Genomic DNA, 22,557 nt, shown 5'->3' with positions numbered 1-22,557 from the left:
ACTCTTTCCTACATAACTGTTACTTATGGGGAAATATGACAGTGATTGTCTTGGAAAAGAACGCCGAGAAGTGTGTTCCCTGGCAGGGACATTGTCGTGTTGGCAAGAAGGTTTGGCTGTGTGCAAGATGGCAAAGCTCACCTATGGTGTCTTGCTGTTCTTGGAGACCAATAGATGTTATGGAATGGAAGGTTTCCTCATGGGCAAAATGAAGATTTACATTCACCACCAAATTTGGGGCACTGGCTTCCTCCTTGCATTTCCCGGGCTGTGGGCACCAGGCATCACAGCCCATAAGTCACAAAAGAGAGGAAATTAAGTCTGGCTTGGAATAAACAAGGTTTTAAGTGGCTGCAGGGTAGAAAATCTCTTGTTCTCTTACAGGGTTCTTCAGCAATAGGGAGGGGAAGTCAGAGCCTGATGAGATTGCCTTAGGAAAGTGATGTTGAGACAGATGGTCTGAGCTGTTTTCTCCTGGTCTACTCCATGTGATCATATTGGAAGCAGAAAGAGAGACACAGAGGAAGGAGAGGAGACAATCCAATAAAGATCATCATTACTCATGGTGAAGAAGACACTGCAACCTTTTCCCTCTTTTGTTTGAGCAAGGCAGGAGAGCTTCCCCTCAGCTAAGCTGATAAAAGTTTGGGCTTTCATCAGCTTCAAGAAAAAAAACACAACCCTTTTTTTCTTTCCTTGTAGAAACAAAAAGAAGTATTAGTGCAGGTCAGAGTACCTAATTTTGTTGGAAAAATAGGTCACTTCACATTTTCTCAAAGATATACATTCCCTGCTGGTTTTACCACAGGAAGCCACATTGAAGAGATGACAAAAATGTCATGCTGTGTCAAATCGGTGGAGATTCCTGGAGTGAATGAGGCTTCTCTCAGCTGCATCTTCACAGAAAGAAACACAATAATTTTGCATGGCTCAGTTGAAACATCCTTCCATGAAATTCCAGTCTAGCAGAGAAAGTTTGCCTGGGGTGAAGATGTACTCAGATGTGTCCCTACTGTTACAGATGAACAGAAAGACTCTTGACCCAAAGAGGCAGTGACTTCTGTGATCCACACTGTTACAAGCTGTTTGAAGCCTCACTAGAGAAACTTTAAACAGAGAAACCTGAAGAAGACACCAGGAGCTCCTGCTTAGGAATCTTAGAGGACACGGTGCTGTGCTGAACAAAGGAGTCAAAATACACAAGTAAAACTCTCAAAGCTTTTCCCTACTCTGTTTCAAGCTGCTGTTAGAGGTTAGCTCACTGAGATGAGGGCAGGACTGATGGAGGCACCCAGGAACAGCTTTTTTTTTGGGGGGGGGAAGGGTGGAAAGGAGGTGGTGCAGCAGTTAGTAAGATTAGCTGAAGCCAGGGAGGCCGTACCGATCTCACACAGGTCCCCTCCGTAGCTGGGAAGGCATAAGCATTTGAAAGAGTCGATGCCATCAACGCAGGTGGCTCCATTCAGACAGGGGCTTGGGTGGCACTCATCAGTGTCTGCAAGAAATCAAGGGCTTCCATTAGGGCTCTGGGCAGACAACGGGAGAACTTGTTTCCTTGCTCGTTTAGGAGGGAACAGCAGTTGTTTTGGGGGGAACCTGGGAGTTGCTAGGGTCTTATTCTAAAACATGCTGCCACTGCTGCTGCTGCAAGAATGAAGGTGAGAGACCCAACCCACCCTACAAGGGAGACATTGGTTTTCTGTCACTTGCTGGTTGAACATCACTCTGAAGACAGCTGGAGAAGCTCAGCAGCTATGGTAACTCTTCCTTGTCTGCTGCCTCTGCTTGATGGATTGAACATGTGTCTCCACTAGCTATATGCCTTTGAGGAAGGACGTGGAATTCTCGTAAGTCATGGAAACATCCAGAACTTGATTTCTGTCTCCTAACCGGACTTCCTGGGGCCAGTACTCACTACTTCTTTCTTCCTAACCATAATTTAGATGAAGTTTCAGGGACAAGAAATCTTGCTGAAGATGAAGAAGGTGCAGGGAAGAAAGGAGGTGGGTTTAAAGATGGTTCAGAGACTCTCAACTTCTTGTGGAGGAGACTGCTCTTAGTTTCCCACCTAGAGCAGCCCTTCAGATTCTTTCTACTTTTCTGGAAGAGAAGTTGTTGTGGGAAGAGTTTGGTCTCCAACATTCCAGTGTTTCTCAACTTGCTAATTAGAGCATAAATGCTCTGGAGAAGGCCACAGATAGCCAGTTTGTATCTATATATTATAAAATCTAGCTTGTGCTGGAAGTAAAAGCTCTTCTCTCAGTATATCTCCAGACTTAGCCTTAATCCTACTTACTGAGCTTTGGAATCAGAAGAAGAGCCATTCAGAATGGAAAGATTTCAGAGATGTTCAACTCAGAAGCATGAAGGAAGACTAAGGAAGGAAGTGGGAGCACACCCATGCAGGTTAGGTTAAATGATGGCTGGTTTGACAAGATTTCTCTTCCGCACTCAGAAGAAATGTGAGGCTTCAGAAGTACTAACACTCCATGCTCTTCTTGTGGATGAGAAGGGTTAGTGAGGAGACCTTCAAAGATGATAAACATGCTGGCTACGGAAAAACCAGAGCAAAGCAGCGAGTCCCCAGGGTCTGTGCTCATCTTCTGATTGGTGTATATTCAGTTGCTTGTTGTGTCCATGCAGAACAGTGGCCTGGCTGCTCAAGTGTCCCCAGGCACATGAGAGCAGATGCATGTTATACCCCCTGGGGCTGTTTAATCACTCAGTGGCCAATGTCTGATATGTCAGCTAAGAGAGGACATATTCTCTAACGTGCCTAAGTGGTGGAGAAAACTCCTTCTGACCTTGGGTGATACATCGGTTTGTGCTTTGGAGCATGAAGGTTGTCATCTTTATTCTAGGTTGTATCACTGTGAGCAATGCAATTATTCTTCAGATGGCTGATGAACTATTTACTCCAGCTTGGCAGATCTTCTCTGAAAGGAGGAATTTTTTCCTCTGGATTGCCCTTTTAAATACTCATGAATGCCTTCTGGATTGCCTTGTTCACTGCAACATGAAGAGAACTGGAGATCCTGTTTCCATGACACTGATAAATACTTTCCAGAACAGAACGGGGGTCATGGATCTAACAGAAGTGAAGGATTGAACTTGGCTGGGTATTGCTTGTTAGTCACCCTTGGAGTTCCTAGAATACGGAGAGCCTAAAAGAAAACAAAGTATCCTGAGGGATGATTACAACTCCAGAACCCCCTTGTGCTTCCCAACAGCAGTGACAGCAGAAGGTCATGTTGATTCCAGTGGGCTCCAGCTGAACAAGTAAGGAATGGCTCTCCTTTGTCCATTAGGCTCCATGAGGTGGGAAGGTGCAGACGTAGGAACGAAGCATACACGAGAGCTAGAGCAGAACATTTAGCAGGGAATAGTGAGTCTTCAGCCTTTGTCCATTAGGCTCCATGAGGTGGGAAGCATGATGCAGACGTCGGAACGAAGCATACATGAGAGCTAGAGCAGAACTTTTAGCAGGGAATAGTGAGTCTTCATAGGTCATGTTGATTCCAGTGGGCTCCAGCTGAACAAGTAAGGAGTGGCTCTCCTTTGTCCATTAGGCTCCATGAGGTGGGAAGGTGCAGACGTAGGAACGAAGCATACACGAGAGCTAGAGCAGAACATTTAGCAGGGAATAGTGAGTCTTCAGCTGTCTTCAGTCATGTGGACTAGAACTTGGCATGTCCCAGATCTCTTCTGAGGTGCAGGAGACCTGCTGTGAGTTGCCATCTCTGGTCTTGGAGGAGGAGGGAGCAGGCACACACATGCAAAGTCATTGCCACAGATTTCCAGCTGGGAAATAACACTGGAACAGAATTTGCTTTACAGATATTGCATATAATATGATTGCACATATTATATATGCTGCAAAAACAAATCTCTGCATATAACATATATGTTATAGATCTCTCCATACGTACACATATATTTTTATATAAGACATGTAGAGAAAGTGTGTGTACTTGTAGATAATGTTGGAAAAACAGACACTAAACAAAAGTGGGAGACTGGTTGGTTTTTTTTCCTAGAAGCAAATGGCTGGAAATAGATGTTTTAAACACAAGATGATACCAAAGTTCCCCTTCAGGCTTTTGGGGCAGTGACACTATTCCATCTGGATGCAGAATCACTTCACTAAGCTGATATCAGGAAGCTCAAACATACCAGCCAGGTTGCAGGAAAAGTTGGGGGTTCTGGTCCTTCTGGGAAATCTAGGTCTTGGAGATCTTTTTGAAAAGTAAGTTCTAAACAGCAAAATTGGCAGCGATGTTGTCTCTGGAAACCCCGGCAAGCTGGTTTGTGGGTGTTTCTAGGATATTGCATCAAAGCCATAGGATTTACAGGAGGTGAGAACTCCAGTAAAAGAAACAAAAGTCCAATACCTCCCATCCAGCATGCAATGCTTGGGCATTTTCTTCATAACCTTTTGTAAGCCATGAATGTGTCCTCCTCCACAGAGTTTAGAGGCAGATGAGGTTAGTAAATCACTGTACATCTCCCCAGCCAGCTGAAAAGCCTGCAGCACTCAAGGTGTGCCAGCTCTGCTCAGCCTGGTGTGAGCTCCCCTCCTTCCACAGCACAGCTGCCTCCACCACCCCAGGATCTCACACAGATCCCAGCTATTTATTTGCCTGGGTGAGCAGTCACTCAGAGTCAGCTCTGCTTTGAGAAGCAGCTCAAGAAGACAAGGCTACTGTGATTATTACCCTAACAAAGGACAGGGATGCAGCAGGGGATGCAAAACAGAGGCAGCTCCTGCTTTCAAATGCTTCAGCTCTAAAACAAGGTCGGGACAAAACGCCTTGCAGTGCCAGGAATAGGAAGCCCATTTAGAATGTATTAACTCACTTCTTGAGCATAATGCAAAATTAGCAGCTCTTTGGAAGACAATTCATACTGCAGTTAATATCACCCAGAAGTTGCAAAAGGTTTTTCAAACCTATTGTCACACCAATTTCTATTCTTCTGCTACTAACAGGACCCAATGTCTGTCTTCTATGTATTTTTTAAAACATAAAATGCTCAAAGTAATATATCCAATGTAAACAGGGTCTTCCATCTGGAAGATGTAAACTGTTGGCTGGAGAAAGCAAGGGGAGTTTCATAGCTACAATGCAAGCTTTGAATTTGTTTCCCCATTTTCTTTCTAAGATTTCTTTTGTGTTGCCAGATACAAACTATATTTAGTCAGAACTATTTTCTTTTGCTGCAGATAAAGTTGACATAAGTATTCTCCCAATGTCTTTTGAAAACAATTTTGCTGTACTAGCTCATTTAAAATTGGAAAGAGAAATCCTTTAGAAATGAAAGAGAAATAGATTGGTCCTGGTTTTGCTCAGAAGGCAAATGGCATGCAAAAGTGAAGAGGCAGTGGGAAGGAAATGCTTTTAAAAGCCTTCATCCCAAGCTAAGAAGACAATACTAGAAACAATGCTAACACTTTTTAAAACAACACATTCTGTGCATTTCCCTCAGTGGGAGCTGTATGGAAGATGAGCAAGAATACCCATTAAGCGAAGTCAGCTTTGTGCTTAAAACAACTACTGAGGAGAAGCAGCTTGTGAACAGAGAGGTGCTGTCACCCAAATCCTGAACAAACTGTCTGGTTTTCCTGAAGCTGTGAGTAACCAGTTTAGGCTTCAGGATTTAGACTCCTGGTTTTGTTCAGCAGAGATGAAAAAGCAAGACAGAAAGGCAAGACATTTTCAGGATATCCAACAGTCTCTGTTGTGTTCTGCACCCTTTCTTTTACAGACCTCCTTGTAACTGCAGTTATCCAAAGAGGGACTCAAGAGACCAGCTAGATAATGATCTTCTAGAGACAGGAAAAAAACCCCAACGATCCAGGTACAAATTAACTTTGTTTTTCAGAGAGTGCTGGGAAGTTTGAGCTGCCCATCTGCTAGCTCAAACAGCTAAGAACATTATTGGAGAGATTATAGGGTGACTCCTGCAAGAAAAGGAGGAGTCGGGAAAAACACTTCTCTCACATTTTAAGTAATATGTAAAAATGCTGGCATCAAACACCACATTGCCAGCTAGTGACTTCTGATGAGCAATTAAGTCATTAAAATAATTAACTACAAAAATTAAACCAAAGCCTCCATGCAGAAAGGGCAGATATTGCTACAGCCTTGAAAAGCTATAGGCATCTAGAGAACAGCAAGTTTCCAGGAGAACCTGCTGATCTGCTGGGACCTTCAATGTGTTCAACACTTTCATGGAAGGAGAGCTCATGAAATGTGGACATCTTGGTTTCTGAAACATTGACACACATATAAAATGAGTTCAGGACTGTAGGTTGCCCCTTCAGAGAGAGCTTTTAATTAAGCTAATAAACTTCTGATGCAAAATAGACAATCTATCCAGGACACAAAATCATCTGCTCATCCAGACATGGTCTGTGCTTGTCTCTCAGCCAGGATTAGTACCTCCATCTTCTTCATTCCACATCAGGTGAAACTTGATGATCAGATGAATGTTTTTTTAGACATTTTTCTTCTGAGTTGATCTTCTCTGGACCACCGAAACTCTATCCCTTGGACTTCAAGGGCATGAAGAATGAGTAAAGCCCATCAAGAACTTTCCTTATTTGGGCTCTAACCTTCAGCTGTGTCATAGGCAGCAGATTTCATGAGCTCATTTCACCAGAGACAAGCAAAACTTAACATAAATAGCTGCCCCTTCAGCACATTTCTCTTTTTTCCTCCAACTTGAGTGAAATTTTTAAGTCATTGACTGGTCAGAATGCTCCAAACCACAGCCTTGCACTGAAGAGCCAGCATGCTTTTTTCAGCTAATAATTATCCATCTTCAGATGTTACCAGAAGCAAAAAGGCCTGCTGAGTTGGCAAAAAGCTGGATGAAGAAGCCAAGCCTATGGACAATTCTTCAAGCTTGTGGGGTTCCTGTCCTCACAGAGAAATCAAACTGCTGACTAAAGACATGTGCACATAGCCTTCAATTTGTTTAAATGCTAAAAAATACTGGCACTCCAACTGTTAATCTTTGGTCTTCTTGTGCTTCTGGCTCTGGCTTTTAGAGAGGAGTAGAGGCTACAGTAGAGCAGAAAAATGTAATTCTTCATACATCATCCCACAAAAAAAGACTGCTAGATTGAACTAGAGCCCTTCAACAACAGGACAAGAGGGGCAACAGCCACATGCCTTCTTGCTCCTTGCTCTAAGCTCCTTCTGTAAGCTGAGGTAGCTTCACCCATGCTTTATTGTTAGTCAAAATTAATTGAACTTAATGGACAACCATTACACCCTACAAACTCTGAGCACAGCACAAGGCACAGACATTAGATCTGATCTTTTTGTAAGAGCTACGTTTCAAGACTGGGAAACTTCAGGTGAAAAGGCAGCCACAGCATGGGAAACTGCATTTTGGGTTCCAGCCTTCAGTTCTTCCTTGTAGAATTGCCATGTTCACAATCCCCAGAGCACTGTAAAGAGTAACGACCCAAAAAAGGAAATCTGGGATAATTTTTCCTTTTTTTTCTTCTTTTTTTTTTCCCCTCTGATTTCTTTTGTCATCACTTTGCTCTAATTCTGTGGAAGAAGTAAATCTTGTTGCAAGTTCATGGTCAATACACTTTCTTGCCACCTGGATGAGCTTCCTTCAGATCCTGACCAGGACTGCATATAACCCTACAGTGACACTGTAGTCAAGAAGCTAACCAATAAAAAAAAAGAAGTTTTAGCCTAGAATATCTTCCCTGCTGGGAGCACCAACCACGAACATCTACTCAAGCCCATCCCTAGTTTTTAACGGGTCTACAATTAAACTTCATGCAGTCGTCGCTTACTTCTCCCTGTCACCTGCTAAGAAACCCCAGCTGCTACAGCCTCATCTCCATGACTCACGAACACACGTGTTCCAATTTCAGAACATTTTTCAAGCTTCTTCACACATGAGCTGCTGAACACATGGTTTTCTTTCAAAATACTTCACAAGAATGTTGGCTAACAAATACTCTGAAGAATCTGGCAATTGCCTTGTGGGTAATTTATAAAAAGAAAAAGCAGTGAAATAAAACCATACTTTGGGGCCAATTTCTTTCTTTTTTTTTTTTTTTTTCCTCAGCCTTTTTGCTGTTTTCCTTTCTTTCCCTCAGCCCTGCCTTGTGTTTGTCTCCAGGCTTGGACGTGGCAGTAGGCACGGCCCAAAAGCAAAGCCCATGAGGTGAGCAAGGAGGGCTTTTGGGTGCCTAGCTGTGGCAGCATCCTGCCAAGCCCTGGATGTGGTGCCAGGCTGGACCAGCACCACAGGAACAACCCTGCTGAGGTGCCTTCACCCACTGCTGCAGCTGCTCAGCAGAGACAGGCCAGGAACTCCAATGTATCAGGAGCAGGACTGAACAAAGGGCTGTGATTACCTCTTTTCTCAGAGGGAGAGACCTAGTGCAGAGGGAAATGCAGTGACTCATCCAGAACAATTCAGGGATGGAAATTAAGTCAGAAACCAGATTGAGCATCACAAAGCACTGCACTTAGAGACCCTTTGTGAGCCCAGAGCTACCTCTGCTGAATGGTGTAAATGAACCAAAAAGAAGCAGCTGCGGAGGTATTGGGAAAAGGGGATGGAATTGATATTACTTTTGGCAGAAGGAACTGAGAAAATCTCTTGCATATACGTTTTGTAACCCATATAAGCCACATGAATGTGTGGTCTGTTGAATACTGAGCATATGTAGGACCTTCATACGTAAGCACTGATAGTTTTGAGAAGGGGCCTATCCCCCAGGACTCTGCTCCTGATGCCAGCAAAACGAAATCAAGCCATGGCCAGGGATGTCATGGGACATCCTGTGTTACTGGGACTGGGCTCCTCCATTGGCTAAGAAGCAGCCACCAGCAAGCACAACAACATCTCATCTCATTTTCTCATCACTGCAGTATCCTACTGCCCCCACAGCACATGAACACTGCTCAGGGGATGCTTGTCAGAAAGCCAGTGGAACTTTTTTGCTGTAAATGGCTACTCAGATTTACATATTGTGTCTCTTACTTGGCAACAAGGAGTCCTACCAAAGACAGAGTGCTGGAACACCAAAAAGGGGCAGGGTGGAAGGAAGGGCATTTCTCAGCAGAGCTGACAAAAGGTAGTGATGTTCTGAGCATTGTCTTACACATTTAACTTGTCCTAGCTGCAGAGAGCAGCAGAAGACACAGACCAGAGGGCAATCACAGTCTGCCAAGGGGACATTTTGTCTGATGCAAACATTATACTCAGCCCACATGATGCTGAGAGCAGAGGTTTTTTGTCCCCAGCTGACTTGCTTTGCCTCTTACCCCTTGGCACTGCAGAGCTGCTGATGGGCAGCCTCCCGTGCTGGAGCAAGTACGATGGGACACTGGGGGATGCAGCAGCAAGTCAGTACATCACAAAAGGAGAAACAGAACTGGACAGACACTTGCAGCCCTTCTTCTCCAACTTCTCAGCTGCATCCACGAGCCAAGGAGGAAGTCTCTGGTGGGTGGATCCTTCTTTGCTCTTTTTTCCACATGTGAAAAATGATGTTTTCTCTAGACTGTCTTGGTGGCTCAGAGGAATTTCAGAGGGGGAGTGAATGCCCTAGTGCCCCAGCTGGATCATGTCCAGGAGCCTGGTCACAGCAACTTTCAATGACCACTCACAGAATACTCTTTTTTGAGTCCTCACCTCTGGCAGCACAGAGGGGAGAGCTCACCTAAGTCCCGGTGATCTCCTGGGTACCAGATTATACCCTCATCATGCTCCTGGCAGGTTCCAGGTCAACTGAGCTGCTCATCATGGCTGGGTTGCAGCCATGTCCACCAGGAAGGGCAGTTCAGAGGACTGGCTGGTGCCTACTGCTGTGGTGCAGTGGAAGAAGGCCAGACAAACATCTCCTGGTGCTTTCCTTGAACTGGTGTTCTACTGCTGTCCCCAAGGGCATATAATTGCTGAGGGCAGGCAGGACAGAAGTCCAGGAGGCTTCTGGGGATGTGGTCACACTGGATGGATAATTACATTACCTGCCCACAGACTATCATTTGTTAAGACAGAAGCTATTGAACATGACCTGTGGAAAACCCCACATTTATGGCTTCCCACCACAGTAATATTTTGCTCAAACCTGCTCTTGTGTTAATGTTCTCTGCTGTGGAAGAAGCAAAATATGAAAACTGTGCCCCCTCCCTCCCCTCCATAGCATGTTCCCTTCCATACAAGAAGAAGACACAGTACCTTCTGTAGTGGGTCCTAATGCATCTATTGCATCTTGTGACACTTGAGGCAGGGCAGCAGTAGTGGTGGCCAGCAGATGAGGATTGTCTAGAGCAACAGCTGTCTCCATCTCTTGTCCTGACACCGCAGGAGGGGAGGGCTCTATTTCAAGCTGAGCCTCTTCAGGGTTCCTGGGTGGCTCTGTTGGTTCAACATCTGGAGTGCTGGTACTAATTACAATGTCTGGGACAGAGGTTTCCCCTAAAATGCCTGCAATTGAGTGTGTCACAGCTCCAGATGTTGTGTCAGGAATTTCCTTCTCCTCAGGAGCACCAGGGAGCTCCCCACTGGCCAAAGATGTGGCAACAGTTTTGATGTTAGCAGCAGGCAATGCAGATGTTTCTTCACTGGTTTCATGGACTGTGGATGTTTCCATGCTAATCTCAGGAAATGCAGATATTTCACCCCGGGCTTCTTGACTTGTGGATGTTTCTATTCTAATTTCAGGAAACAGAGAGGTTTCCCCACTTACTTCTTGAACTGTGGATGTTTCTATGGTAATTTCGGGATAGGCAGATGTTTCACCCCTGGCTTCTTGATGTGTTGGTATTTCTATTCTAATTTCAGGGAATGCAGAGGTTTCCCCACCGACTTCATGGAATGTAGAAGTTTCTATGCTAATCTCAGGAAAGGCAGATGTTTCACCTCTTGTTTCTTGACTTGAAGAAGTTTCTATTCTAATTTCAGGAAATGCAGAACTTTCCCCACTGATTTCATGGACCGTCGAAGTTTCTATGCTAATTTCAGGAAAGGCAGATGTTTCACCCCTGGCTTCTTGATTTGTGGACGTTTCTATTCTAATTTCAGGAAAGGCAGAACTTTCCCCACTAATTTCATGGACTGTTGAAGTTTCTATGCTAATTTCAGGAAAGGCAGATGTTTCACCACTGATTTCATGGACTGTGGATGTTTCTATGCTAATTTCAGGATAGCCAGATGTTTCACCTCTGGCCTCTTGACTTGTGAAGGTTTCTATTCTAATTTCAGGAAATGCAGAACTTTCCCCACTGATGTCTTGAATGGTGGAAGTTTCTGTGCTACTTTCAGGAAATGCAGAGGTTTCCCCACTTCCTTCTTGAACTGTGGATGTTTCGATGAAAATTTCAGGATAGCCAGATGTTTCACCCCTGGCTTCTTGACTTGTAGATGTCTCTATGATAATTTCAGGAAATGCAGATGTCTCCCCACTGATTTCATGAATTGTGGACATTTCTGCACTAGTTTCAGGAAATGCAGACGTTTCTCCACTGATTTCTTGAATTGTGGATGTTTCTACACTAGTTTCAGGAAATGCAGATGTTTCCCCACTGATTTCATAAGTTGTTGATGTTTCTATACCATTTTCTGGCAATGCAGACGTTTCCCCACTTGGTTCACCAGATGCAGAGGCCTCCCCACTTGGCCCAAAAATGTAGGGGAATGTGACAGCTGTTTCCCCACCCAGTTCCTGTGACACTGTTGGTCTTGTCACAACTTCTAATAAATCAGATGTGACTAAAGTGACTTCTGGCAGCCCTGAGGCCTCCCCACTAATATCAGTCACTGCTGAAGATTGTCCACTTAGATCTGTGTCTCCAGAAATGTCTCCACTGATGTACGGGATCCCAGATGGCTCCCCACTGAAGTCTCCTGTCCCTGAAGTAAACCCACTGGACTCCACAGCTCCAGACCCTTCTCCAGATAGTCCTCTGTCTCCAGAAGGAAATCCACTGACCTCTATCATCCCAGATGGTCCTTCTCCCACTTCTTGTGCAACTGATGTCTGTGTTACAACTTCCACCAAAGTGGTATCCACAAGAGAGACCGTGGGAAAGCCAGAGGTGAGTCCACTTTCCTCTCCAGACAGGAGGCCACTGGTGACATCAACTCCAGAGATTTCTCCACTGCTCTCAATCACTCCACTCACATCAGGCACTCCAGAAACACTCCCACCAAAGTCTACTTGCCCAGAAGGCTGACCACTGATATCTAAACTCCCAGATACCATGCCTGATATATCTTCAGCTCCTGAAGGCAATCCACTGGTCTCCAAAATCTCTTTTGCTTCTGCTTCTGTAATTGAGGGGCTCGTTGTCACTTCCTCCAAACTGGCATCTACAAAGGTAACGCCCGAGGCCTCACTGCTTCCATCAACACCAGAACTAAGGCCACTTAGGTCCACCAGGCCACTGGCCTCATGAGTTCCAGATGGTTCTCCACTGACATCCAGGCCTGAGGGCAACCCGCTGAGCTCAGGCTCTCCAGAGGGCTCCCCACTGAGCTCAGCTCCTGAGGGTAACCCTTGGGCTCCACCACTGATGCCCCAGTCAGTGGATGGGAACCCTGACAGATCTCCTTCACCACTGACTCCAATGTCTCCTTTTCCTTCCTCTTGCCGTTCTGGTGCTGTTGTGACAACTTCCACCAACGTGGTATCCACAAGAGAGATATTAGGAAAACCAGAGGTGAGTCCACTTTCCTCTCCAGATGACATGCCACTGACTAGCTCAGTGCCAGAGATATCTCCACTAAATCCAGAAGGCAGCCCACTGCTTTCCACTCCAGATGGCATCCCACTAATTTCTGGTATCCTTGAAATAGACACTGATGCATCTTCCTCTGCAGAAGCTAAGCCACTGATGTCAACAACGCCAGAAGGTGCCCCACTCAGGTCCCCTGAAGGTAGCCCACTCTCTCCAGGTAGAAAGCCACTGGTATCCAGGTCTACCGATGGTAATCCACTTTCTCCAATCCCTGAGTGTTCTCCACTAAGTTCAAAAACTCCAGAAGTTGGTTCTCCACTTGTATCTGGGACTCCAGATGCCCACCCGGATGCTGAAGATTCACCACTGACTTGATGTTCTCCAGACACAGTCACCTCCACTGACACTTGGCTGACAGAAGCATTGGTACTTGTTTCCTCTGGTATTATGGTAGCTGGAGGAAAAGCAGGTGGACTCACTGGAAAATAAAGGGTGAACAAAGAGGGAGATAGGAAAATTATTTACTAAATTTTGTTAAAGATGCTATTAACAATATCCTGATTGACTTTACCTCCAAACTGATCCTTTTGGGATAAAGGCACAAAGTCCCGTGTGCTTGCAGAAATAATTTGGTCCCTAAAAAATTGTTAATGAACGTTTTATCTTAAATAAATATAAATTATGTATCTCTGATAAACTGACAGAATATATAACCATCTGACAATGGATAATGGCAAGAGTGACATCAATTCCCATGCACAAAAATCAAGCTACTGCTTCCTAGGTGATAAGATGTGGAAGAGAACAAGTTTGGTGCTGCTCTGACCACAGGGCAGCTCTGTCTTCCCTGAGGTCTGTCTGTTGCCTGCTTTCCCCATCCCTCATACACAACAAGGTGTTTTGTAGGGTGCTCTGGCAGTGCTGCTCTGCAGCAGGGAAGGAGGGCTGGTCATTGTTTCAGTTCCAGACAAAAGTTAATTAATATACAGGTGTAGCTCCTCCTGTGGCACCTGTGTACACAGCCTCAGGCTGTGCTAATATGGTGATAATTGTTTGGATTTAGAGGGAATCCCCTTCAGCCAGGACACAACGTATTTATTTTTGGAGCGTCCCAACCCTACAACACCAGCCAAGTGGGACACAGAAGATGAGGAAGCTCTGACTCACCTGAGAGCAGTGACACATCAGTTGGAAAGACCTCTGTCCCCCAGGCTGTCTGATTCTCAGGTTGAGTGGCAAGCTCCGTCTCCATGGTCACCTCCTCCCCAGAGGGTACCCCCTCCACTCCAGGGATCACTTGGGTTGCTAACACATATTCTTCAAAGGACGAGGTCACCCCCTCCTCCTCCACAGGTGGCAGAGCTGGAACAAAAAAGGTATTGGAGGGAGTTTCAAAAAATCCAATCCAAGATGCTGGTGAAGTGCTTTGTCCAAACTCCCACCCCGTCCCTTTCCCCAGGGAGATCAGTCTACACGCCCTGCAGGGGTGGGAAGGTACCTCTGAAGCAGAAGGCGTGGTGCCGGGACAGCGGGTCGGGAAAGCCCGTCTGGTTGTAGTGCTGGTAGATGGTTCTGACGCCGGGCACACCCCCCCCGCAGGCGGGATGGGGACTGACGACAGGGTAACGGAGGCTGCCATCAGCCAACCAGCCAGCGTGGCATCTGTCCAAGCCCTGCTTCCAGGCTGCGTGGAGTTGGCCAACTGAGGCCAGTGTGGCGTTTTGGGTCTCACAGTACTGCTGAGCTTCTGAGAAGGTGAACTGCTCTGGCTGGGTTGCAAAGAACACCTCACCTGAGGGATGGGAGAGAAGAGAGTCGTGAGTCCCTGCCTCCCACCCACGCACATGCAGACGAGGAGTGAAGCACAGTTTTGCTCCGCAGCTGTGCCCATAGGAAGGGGCAGAACGTACCCCTGAGCCTGTCAATGTAGCAGTAGACGTCGTAGGTCTCCGAGGCCGGGCGCATGCCGTACGACCGCACGCCTGGAGAGCTCTCTTTGTCTCCTACGCAGTTGTCTCGGGGATTCACAATGGGATACCTACCAAAAGAAGAAGAGAGGAGGTCACCCAAGGTCAGCCTTATGTATCCTGGAGTGAAGAACCTCGATGTATCTGGGAGCAGGACACAAATGCTTCACCATTAGAGATGCTCAGAGCCCCCAGCGTGACTCAGAAACAAGCCCACTTACAGCCTGGGGCAATGAGTACAAACCTTCCTTCACTTCTCTACATGTCAGGGCAGCTCAGCACAGCAGAAGGTGTGCACAGGGCAGGGCAGAGCTAGGGCAGGTTGAGAAGAAGGGGTCTGTTGGCCTCTAGATATCATGGCCTGGAGACAACCTTAGGTCAGGAGCCCTTTAGATGCAGATGAGCGGAGCAGCGCAGGACAGATGAGTGCAAAGCCTTGATTTCATGGCTAAATGGTGATTCTGAGGTGCCTTCCCCAGGCCGTGCAGCCGTACCTGACGGTCTGGTCCCGCAGCCAGCCCGCGTCGCACTGCTCGAGGCCGCCCTCGTAGGCCGCCTGGAGCTGCTCGGGGGTGGCGATAACCGCGTTGTTCTCCAGGCAGGCCTGCTGGGCTTGGACGAAGGAGAAGGCATATCTGCTGGTGGCAGCTCGGTAGTGAAACACCACACCTGGGGGAAGAGAAGCCGTGGTGAGACAGCAGTTACAGGACCTCCCCTCCACCAAGATACATGACCAGAAAGGGTCTTCTCAACCAATGCCTGTCAAACCCACTTTGATGGAGATGGGTTCATTGAGCTCTGCTGTCATCAAGGGTGATGTTCTGGCTATCTCTTTAGCCCTTCTCTAGGGTCTTCCTACCCTGTCTTTCCCCTTCCTGGAGCCAGATGCACATGGGAGTGCAGAGTGTGACCATGGCTGCCCCAAACATCAGCCTGCTGAGCCCTGTTCGGCACATGATGGGGTGGCCCACAGCCTCCTCCTCACCGCCTGGAGCTGCTCGGGGGTGGCGATAACCGCGTTGTTCTCCAGGCAGGCCTGCTGGGCTTGGACGAAGGAGAAGGCATATCTGCTGGTGGCAGCTCGGTAGTGAAACACCACACCTGGGGGAAGAGAAGCCGTGGTGAGACAGCAGTTACAGGACCTCCCCTCCACCAAGATACATGACCAGAAAGGGTCTTCTCAACCAATGCCTGTCAAACCCACTTTGATGGAGATGGGTTCATTGAGCTCTGCTGTCATCAAGGGTGATGTTCTGGCTATCTCTTTAGCCCTTCTCTAGGGTCTTCCTACCCTGTCTTTCCCCTTCCTGGAGCCAGATGCACATGGGAGTGCAGAGTGTGACCATGGCTGCCCCAAACATCAGCCTGCTGAGCCCTGTTCGGCACATGATGGGGTGGCCCACAGCCTCCTCCTCACCCCCCTGTTCTACTGTAGTGGAGGCACGCAGCCTGTTCCTGACCCCAAACAGGCCTGCACACATCCAGTGACCTGGATTTCCTTTGTGACAGCAGAAGCTCAGACTGTATTCAGCTGAGTGGTCACCGCTAGGAGAAACTGATGTTCAAGCTTCTTGGAGTCCTGATGACTTACCTGTGGGGGAGATGGGCTGCTTGGGGAGGAGACCAACACCAGGGGCTGCTGTCACTTGCACCAGCTGATCCTCCACTGTGAAGGCAGAGGCAGGCTCTAGCCCTGGTGTGGTGGTTACCCCTGTGGCCTCTTCCACCGAGCTCACCTCTGCTGTTTCAGAGGTTATGGCAGTGCCTAAGGCTATGGTGGTGACCTCTTCAGGTACAGTCCACACCCCTGTGACATCCCCCCTGGTCACATTCTCCTCCTCTGTGGCAGCTGTCTCTGCTGTGGCACGGGTAGCGAAGAGATCGGGTGGGAGGGTGAAGCCCTCGTACAGCTCAGTGGCAGCTGGTGTGATCTCGATGGGCTCCAGGGTGGCGATGCTGCCTCGGGCCTCCTCCTCCGTGGCATTGCGTGGCAGAGGGAGCTCCACTTCAGTCTGGGTGACCGTCTGGATGGTGAAGGCGCTGCCCAGTTCGCTCCCTGTCTCGTCAATGAACTGCCCTGGGACCAGAGTCCCAACGTCGTCCCCTACACCAGGAGACAAAGCAGGAGTCAGAGGGAACATGGTCAGTCTGGCAAGGTGTACTGCAGTGGTGCTGCCAGAGGAGAAGCTGGGTGTTTGCTGGCTCTGAGAGGAGCAGGGAAGTCATGATGGTCCTGTGCAACAAATGGTTTTCCTTCCTCTGCTATAGTTCTCTACAAGTCTCCAGCGTGGAGTGCATGCTCGGGAGCTGGGAGCAATGAGCCACCATATGCTCCACAGCTGGTATATCAGAAGATTCTCCGGGCTCTCCTCCCAGCTCTCCTTCCCGGTAACATCTTGCCCATACCCAAGTCTGCACTGACCTCTAGTGCCTAGTGTAAGGAATTTAAGGTGGCCAGAAGGAAGCAGGAGAGCTTGGATAACCTCCACAGCAGGTCTGAGCTGTAGAAGAAAACTGCATCCTCCCCCTCAATGCATGAAGTCTCGCCAGGATCACGATCTCCTTCTGCTCTGCCCAGGTGAGCGCTGAAGAGCTCATCACATCTAAGCACCCATCACCAGGACAGCCAAAGCAGTCACTTGCTGTACCAAATAAATACATTCAAACAGCTCTCATCTTTCCCCTCCCAGATCACTTTTCTGCTCAAGTCATATCCCTGGCTGTAGGAGAACATGCTTGACACGCCACTGAGCAGGTCAGCCTGCAGCAAGGATAGTGGCTTAAAGAGCAGCATAAACCAGAACTGAGCAGATGAGGGTGGGAGGAGAAATCTTGGATACACAGCAGGCCAAGTCTCGGCTGGGGAGGGAGAAATGATGACACACTGTCACATTTCCCCCTAACACAGCTTTCCCTGCTCTATTTATTTCCAATTCAATCTTCCTGCTAGTTCCTTTTAGTCAGCACCTCTCGGATCTCAAGGGATCCAGAGGATTAGATCGAGATGCTCAGACAAGAACTGGCTGTACCCTGCAGCTGCACACCCCGAGATAACCAGAAGGCTGCAGATAACCTGCCTGCTGGTGTGCAGAGACACCCTGCTGAGCCCCACAGCCCCCCACACTCACCGCTGTAGCAGATGGCATCGTAGCGAGAGTCGGGGTGGGGGTACCCGGTCTGATTGACGTACAGGTACACTGTCCTCACCCCCACCAGGTTTCCTCCGCAGTTGGGCCGTGCCCTGGAGATGGGGTAGCGGACGCTGCGGTCGGCCAGCCAGCCTGCACTGCACATGTCCATGCCATCCTTCCAGGCCAGGTACAGCTCTCCTGTGGTGGCCAAACGGGCTCCCAAACTGCGGCATTTGTCGAAAGCTTCTTGGAAGGTGAACTTCTCGGGGGCGGTGGCGTAGAAGACTTTACCTGTGATCACACCATCCAATAGCACAGGAATTAGCTGTAGAATTTAATCCCAATTCCCCTTTCTTTTCCCTTCCCACTCCTGAGAGTCTGGATAAGATAAAAAGTCCCATGTCAGTCCCAGCTGAACAGCAACCCCGTGATGGTGACGGTCTCTATAGAGACCAGGAGAAATTTGGGAGCCTTGCAGACTGAATACAGACTGGAGCAAAATGTATCAAACCAGCTGGAGATACAGGGCAAGAGGAAGAAAAAGGACAGTTTCAGTTCTGATGTGCTGAGTATTTCAATGAATCTCTGTCATAAGCATGGGTGACAGATACCTCCAAATGTCACACCCTCAAATGGATGACCAGAGATATGCAGGATGAAATGACTTCTAGAGGAGGTTAGACTGACTCCACCCTCTGTACTGTATTAGTCATTTGACATTAAAATTGCTCAAGGTCTAGAAAAGGGACTGTGGAGAACATCTGGCCTTGCTGGGAGCCATGCTTTTCCCTCTTTAACCTGCCTTGTCCAGTCTGGGTATGATCAGAACTTTGCCTACTTCTGTGTGTAGGAACAACAAAAGCCCCAGATCACCTTGCATTTGCTCTGCATAGCAGTAAACATCATAGGTTTCATCTGGCTCACGGACACCGTAGGTCCTGACTCCTGGAAATTCATCCTTGTCACCATAGCAGCGCTCCCGGGGCCAGTGGATGGGGTACCTGGGGGAGAGAGGGAGTGTAAGGGGCAGGGGGTGGCAGGACCCTGGCAGCCCCAGCAAGGCTGGAAGGGAGCTGCTGAGTACTGTGCGGTATGGTGCTTTATGGCTTCTCCTGGAACAGGAAGGATCAGGATTAAAGCCATTGTCCAGTCAGCTGTCACCACCAGCTGAGGAGGACAGTGGCCACTCTGCTTTCCTACTATTGATTCCCCCCGGCAGAGAATGGCTTGCAGCCCACCACCTCCCCCTGCACACCAGCAGCTGCTATTTAACAACTGCTCCTCAACTCTTCAGTCATTACAGAAGCCCTTCCCCAACCACCCCGGGGCAGCTTTCTGGTCCTCACCTGACAGTCTGATCTGCCAGCCAGCCAGCGTCACACTGCTCGTACCCATCCTCGTAGGCAGCCTGCAGCTGCTCGGGAGTGGCAATGACAGCACTGTTCTGGATACAGGCCTGCTTTGCCTTCTCAAAGTTCAAGGTGTACCTTGTGGAGATTGCTCTGTAGTGGAACACAATGCCTGGAAAACACAATGGCCATCACTCAGCTCTGTAACTTGAATTAGACAGTAGGAAGAAGGTCTTTATGGTGAGGGTGAGACATAAGCACAGGTTGTCCAGAGGGGCTGTGGATGCCCCATCCCTGGAAGTGTTCAAGGCCGGGTTGGGTGGGGTTTGAAGCAATCTGGTCTAGTGGAAGATGTCTCTGCCCGTGCATGGGGATTGGACCTAGATTATCTTTAAGGTTGCTTCCAACCCAAACCAGTCTGGGATTCTATGATTTTATGATCTGCTAGAGAGGAGCCAGCTCCTTTCCTTTCAAAGAAGTTGGGGATTCAAAGAACAGACACTACACGTCAACTAGAATCAATTAATGATTTCTGCTGATTATCTGTATTTGAGCATCTCACGCCAAGGGTGAATTGATGGGCTCCATTCCCAGGACACTGAAGAGCACATTGGTGACCTAGGACAGTGACTGCTCTCCAATATGTTGTCACAAAATCACAGTGCATTAAAAGCCAGTACCTGAATAGTTGTGTAAACTCTGGGAGGAAGTGCATAGCCCAGAACACAGAGCTGTGTCACCATCAGAAGGACTCAGTGCTTTCTGGTACAGCTCTGGGCAGTGTTTTAAATGCATGGTTCAGAAATCAGCCAAGGCAGCAGAGCAGGGACTGTGCTGCTGTGCAGGTTTCAAAGCTGCCACATCCCAGAGTCCTGCTCAGGACCAAGGCTGCAGAGTGTCACCCACCATACAAACACCCAGGAAACAATAACAAGAGGAAAATACACTTCAGATCTCCAGATCTGCTGTAAACATATCTAAGTCATATTTTTAAATGATCTTTATAAAGGATGGCTACCAGTACACTCATGAGCAGGCATTAGGCCGAGTGGAAAATTCACCAGGAGGTGGGACCTCTCAGGCTCCACTCTCAGAGATGCACTCCAGTGCCTGTGACCAGCAGAGACCTGTTGGTTAACTGTTGGAGTGGAAGCTGCCTGGCCCACACAGAAAGCAAAAACCAAGGTAAAGATAAGGACTGTAGGAAACTTTTGTTATTTTATCCACTTATTACTAGGATGAGCTTTGCAAGATGATGGGGAAAGTTTTTCCAGAACAGAGCAATTCTCCAGCTGAGGGCATCCCATCTCCTAAAATACGTGGAAGAAATGAAAAGTCTTATAACAGGCCTGATTCAGCTTCTCTCCTCTGTGCCCAGCATATCCAGTACCATCTCCTGCCAAGGACTTTGTCTTGCTGTCTCCATAACTCACCTTCTGCCAGAAGAGGGATTTTATTGCCATATATTCTGCCATGAGTCATTTTACTGGTTTGTTTAGTCTGGTTCTAGCCTGCTAAAATAAATGCCTGGCAGATGGCTTCTGTTCACCTGTCCAGGGCTTTACCTATGACCTGACCAAAAGGGTTTATGCCTATGGGGAAGCAGTACCTCCTCTGCTCTTCTTCCTCTCTTCTGCCCAGGTCAGGCAGCAAGGTCTTGAGAGGAGAGAGCAAGGGCAGGATCTCACCTTTCACCAGGACCTCTATTGTGTCTTGCCTGTCCTCAATCCCGTACATCACTTCGCAGCGATAAATCCCAGTGTGGTTGGATCTCAGCGCCTTGATTTCCAGAGTGGCATCGGTGGGGATGGCAGGGTAGTTGGGCAAAGAGATCACCTCCCTATATTCTGTGTTGAGCCGGATTTTCCCACCGGTGGCCACCAGCAAGACAACTTCGGTCCCGTTGGAGAGTTTGCTCCATTTGATCCGTGGGGTTAGCAGGGCACTGGTGTCCTCTTCTTCTGGGATGTTGAAGTAACAGGGGATGTTCAGGGAGCTTCCCAGGATAACACGCAGAGGAGACTGCTCAGGTATCTTCACTTCCAGGCCGTCACTACTGTCTGCAAATTCCCAAACAAAGCCGTGGTTACATCAAGAATGTGTTTAAACCAAAAATACCCAGTGCTTCCATAAACTACAATGCCTCTGCTTTGCAAACCTGTACCCATGTACTCAGACATACCCTTTCTGGTCTAGTCTGCTGAAAATACCTTTCAAAAAGGGAGGTTGCAACCATGACCCCTGTGCCACAGTTGCTCTTGGGGTCTGGGCAAGTGCTGGATGCTGGAAAGAAGGGAGTGAAGGGCCGTGCTGAAGTGAAGCTGCTGCCCATGATATGAGATCACACCTGACAGGGTTTAAAAAGGAGAATGCTGAAATTCCTTTGGTTTCCCCATAAATTTTCCTTTGCCTAGAGCTATCTCCCTGGCTCCCCAAACACAAGAACAGTGAGAGGCTCTGGCGTAGCAGCCAGCCAAACCAAAGAGCCCTGTGTGTACGAAGAGCAGATCCTGGGTACACTGATTTCTGGCAGCTGCCCATGCTCAGGGACGGGACCAGGGTACATCCCACTGCTCATCCCTGCTTTCCTGCAGCCTGGAGCACGTACCTGAGAGCTCCAGAGAGCCGGCGGCGGTGATGGCTCCCAAACACACAAACACTAATAGGAAAGTGGTCATAGTTTACCTGCAAGAAACAACACAGGGAGAAAGGATTTATGGCAGGGAGTCAAGTGCTGTGGCTGCTGCTGCAGGGCAGCCTGATGCTTCCAGCCACCCCTTAAGCCTCCTACATGTGGCTGGCAGTGAAAGTTGGTCCTCAGGGAAGGGCATTGTCACTAAGTACCTCTTTGCTTCAGGAAATGAGTCTGTGAGGCAAATAAACAAGATGCTCTGCTATGTACAACAGATTGAAGTGTTATTATAGATCACTTATTATATTGCTCTTCCATTCTCTCTCTTGTGATTCAGTCTTTCCTGTGGAGCAGAAAGACAATTTTCACAACAGAACTTCACACTTCTTATGTATATACTCAAGAGAGACCTCACATCTGCTAGGGCTTTGCCTCAGAACTGGAGCTGCCCCTCACCAGCTTCTTCCATCCAAGCCTGGTGATTGGATGTATTTTGTACACCTTAAGATGCTCTAAATGGAAATTTACCCTCTGTATGGTGGAAAAGCCAAAGGTTACAATGCTTTGATTCAATGCTCTTGCATTGACAGTATGTATTGCCTTAATGCAAATGGATCTTGATCTGATAGAAGAAATGCACAAGATACAATTCTGGACATTTCAACACCACCCTAAAAATATCCTTTTGGGATGTCTCAACTAGTCGGAGCAACCTGCTTCTTCTGAAAGGTGTAGGAAAGGAAAGGAGTATCCTCC

General features: G+C 47.9%; 1 protein-coding gene across 1 annotated transcript in view; it reads right to left on the bottom strand.

Moving 5' to 3' along the window:
• The window catches only part of ACAN (aggrecan), a 29,209-nt gene extending 7,362 nt beyond the window's left edge, over positions 1 to 21,847 (bottom strand). Inside the window, exons 1-12 of the mRNA XM_010004041.1 lie at positions 21,778 to 21,847; positions 20,858 to 21,229; positions 19,167 to 19,341; positions 18,694 to 18,821; positions 17,818 to 18,111; positions 16,281 to 16,793; positions 15,184 to 15,358; positions 14,633 to 14,760; positions 14,221 to 14,514; positions 13,890 to 14,084; positions 10,222 to 13,200; positions 1,382 to 1,495 (exon numbers count right to left, since the gene is read on the bottom strand). Coding sequence (XP_010002343.1) covers positions 1,382 to 1,495; positions 10,222 to 13,200; positions 13,890 to 14,084; positions 14,221 to 14,514; positions 14,633 to 14,760; positions 15,184 to 15,358; positions 16,281 to 16,793; positions 17,818 to 18,111; positions 18,694 to 18,821; positions 19,167 to 19,341; positions 20,858 to 21,229; positions 21,778 to 21,847 — 5,437 coding nt within the window. The remainder of the gene's footprint in view (positions 1 to 1,381; positions 1,496 to 10,221; positions 13,201 to 13,889; positions 14,085 to 14,220; positions 14,515 to 14,632; positions 14,761 to 15,183; positions 15,359 to 16,280; positions 16,794 to 17,817; positions 18,112 to 18,693; positions 18,822 to 19,166; positions 19,342 to 20,857; positions 21,230 to 21,777) is intronic.
• Between the last annotated feature and the right edge of the window lie 710 nt (positions 21,848 to 22,557).

The sequence above is a fragment of the Chaetura pelagica genome, unplaced genomic scaffold, assembly GCF_000747805.2.
Source record: "Chaetura pelagica isolate M959 unplaced genomic scaffold, ChaPel_1.0 scaffold428, whole genome shotgun sequence".
Taxonomy (NCBI): domain Eukaryota; kingdom Metazoa; phylum Chordata; class Aves; order Apodiformes; family Apodidae; genus Chaetura; species Chaetura pelagica.
The sequence above is the reverse complement of the archived record's forward strand: the minus strand, read 5'-3'. Positions and strand labels throughout refer to the sequence as shown.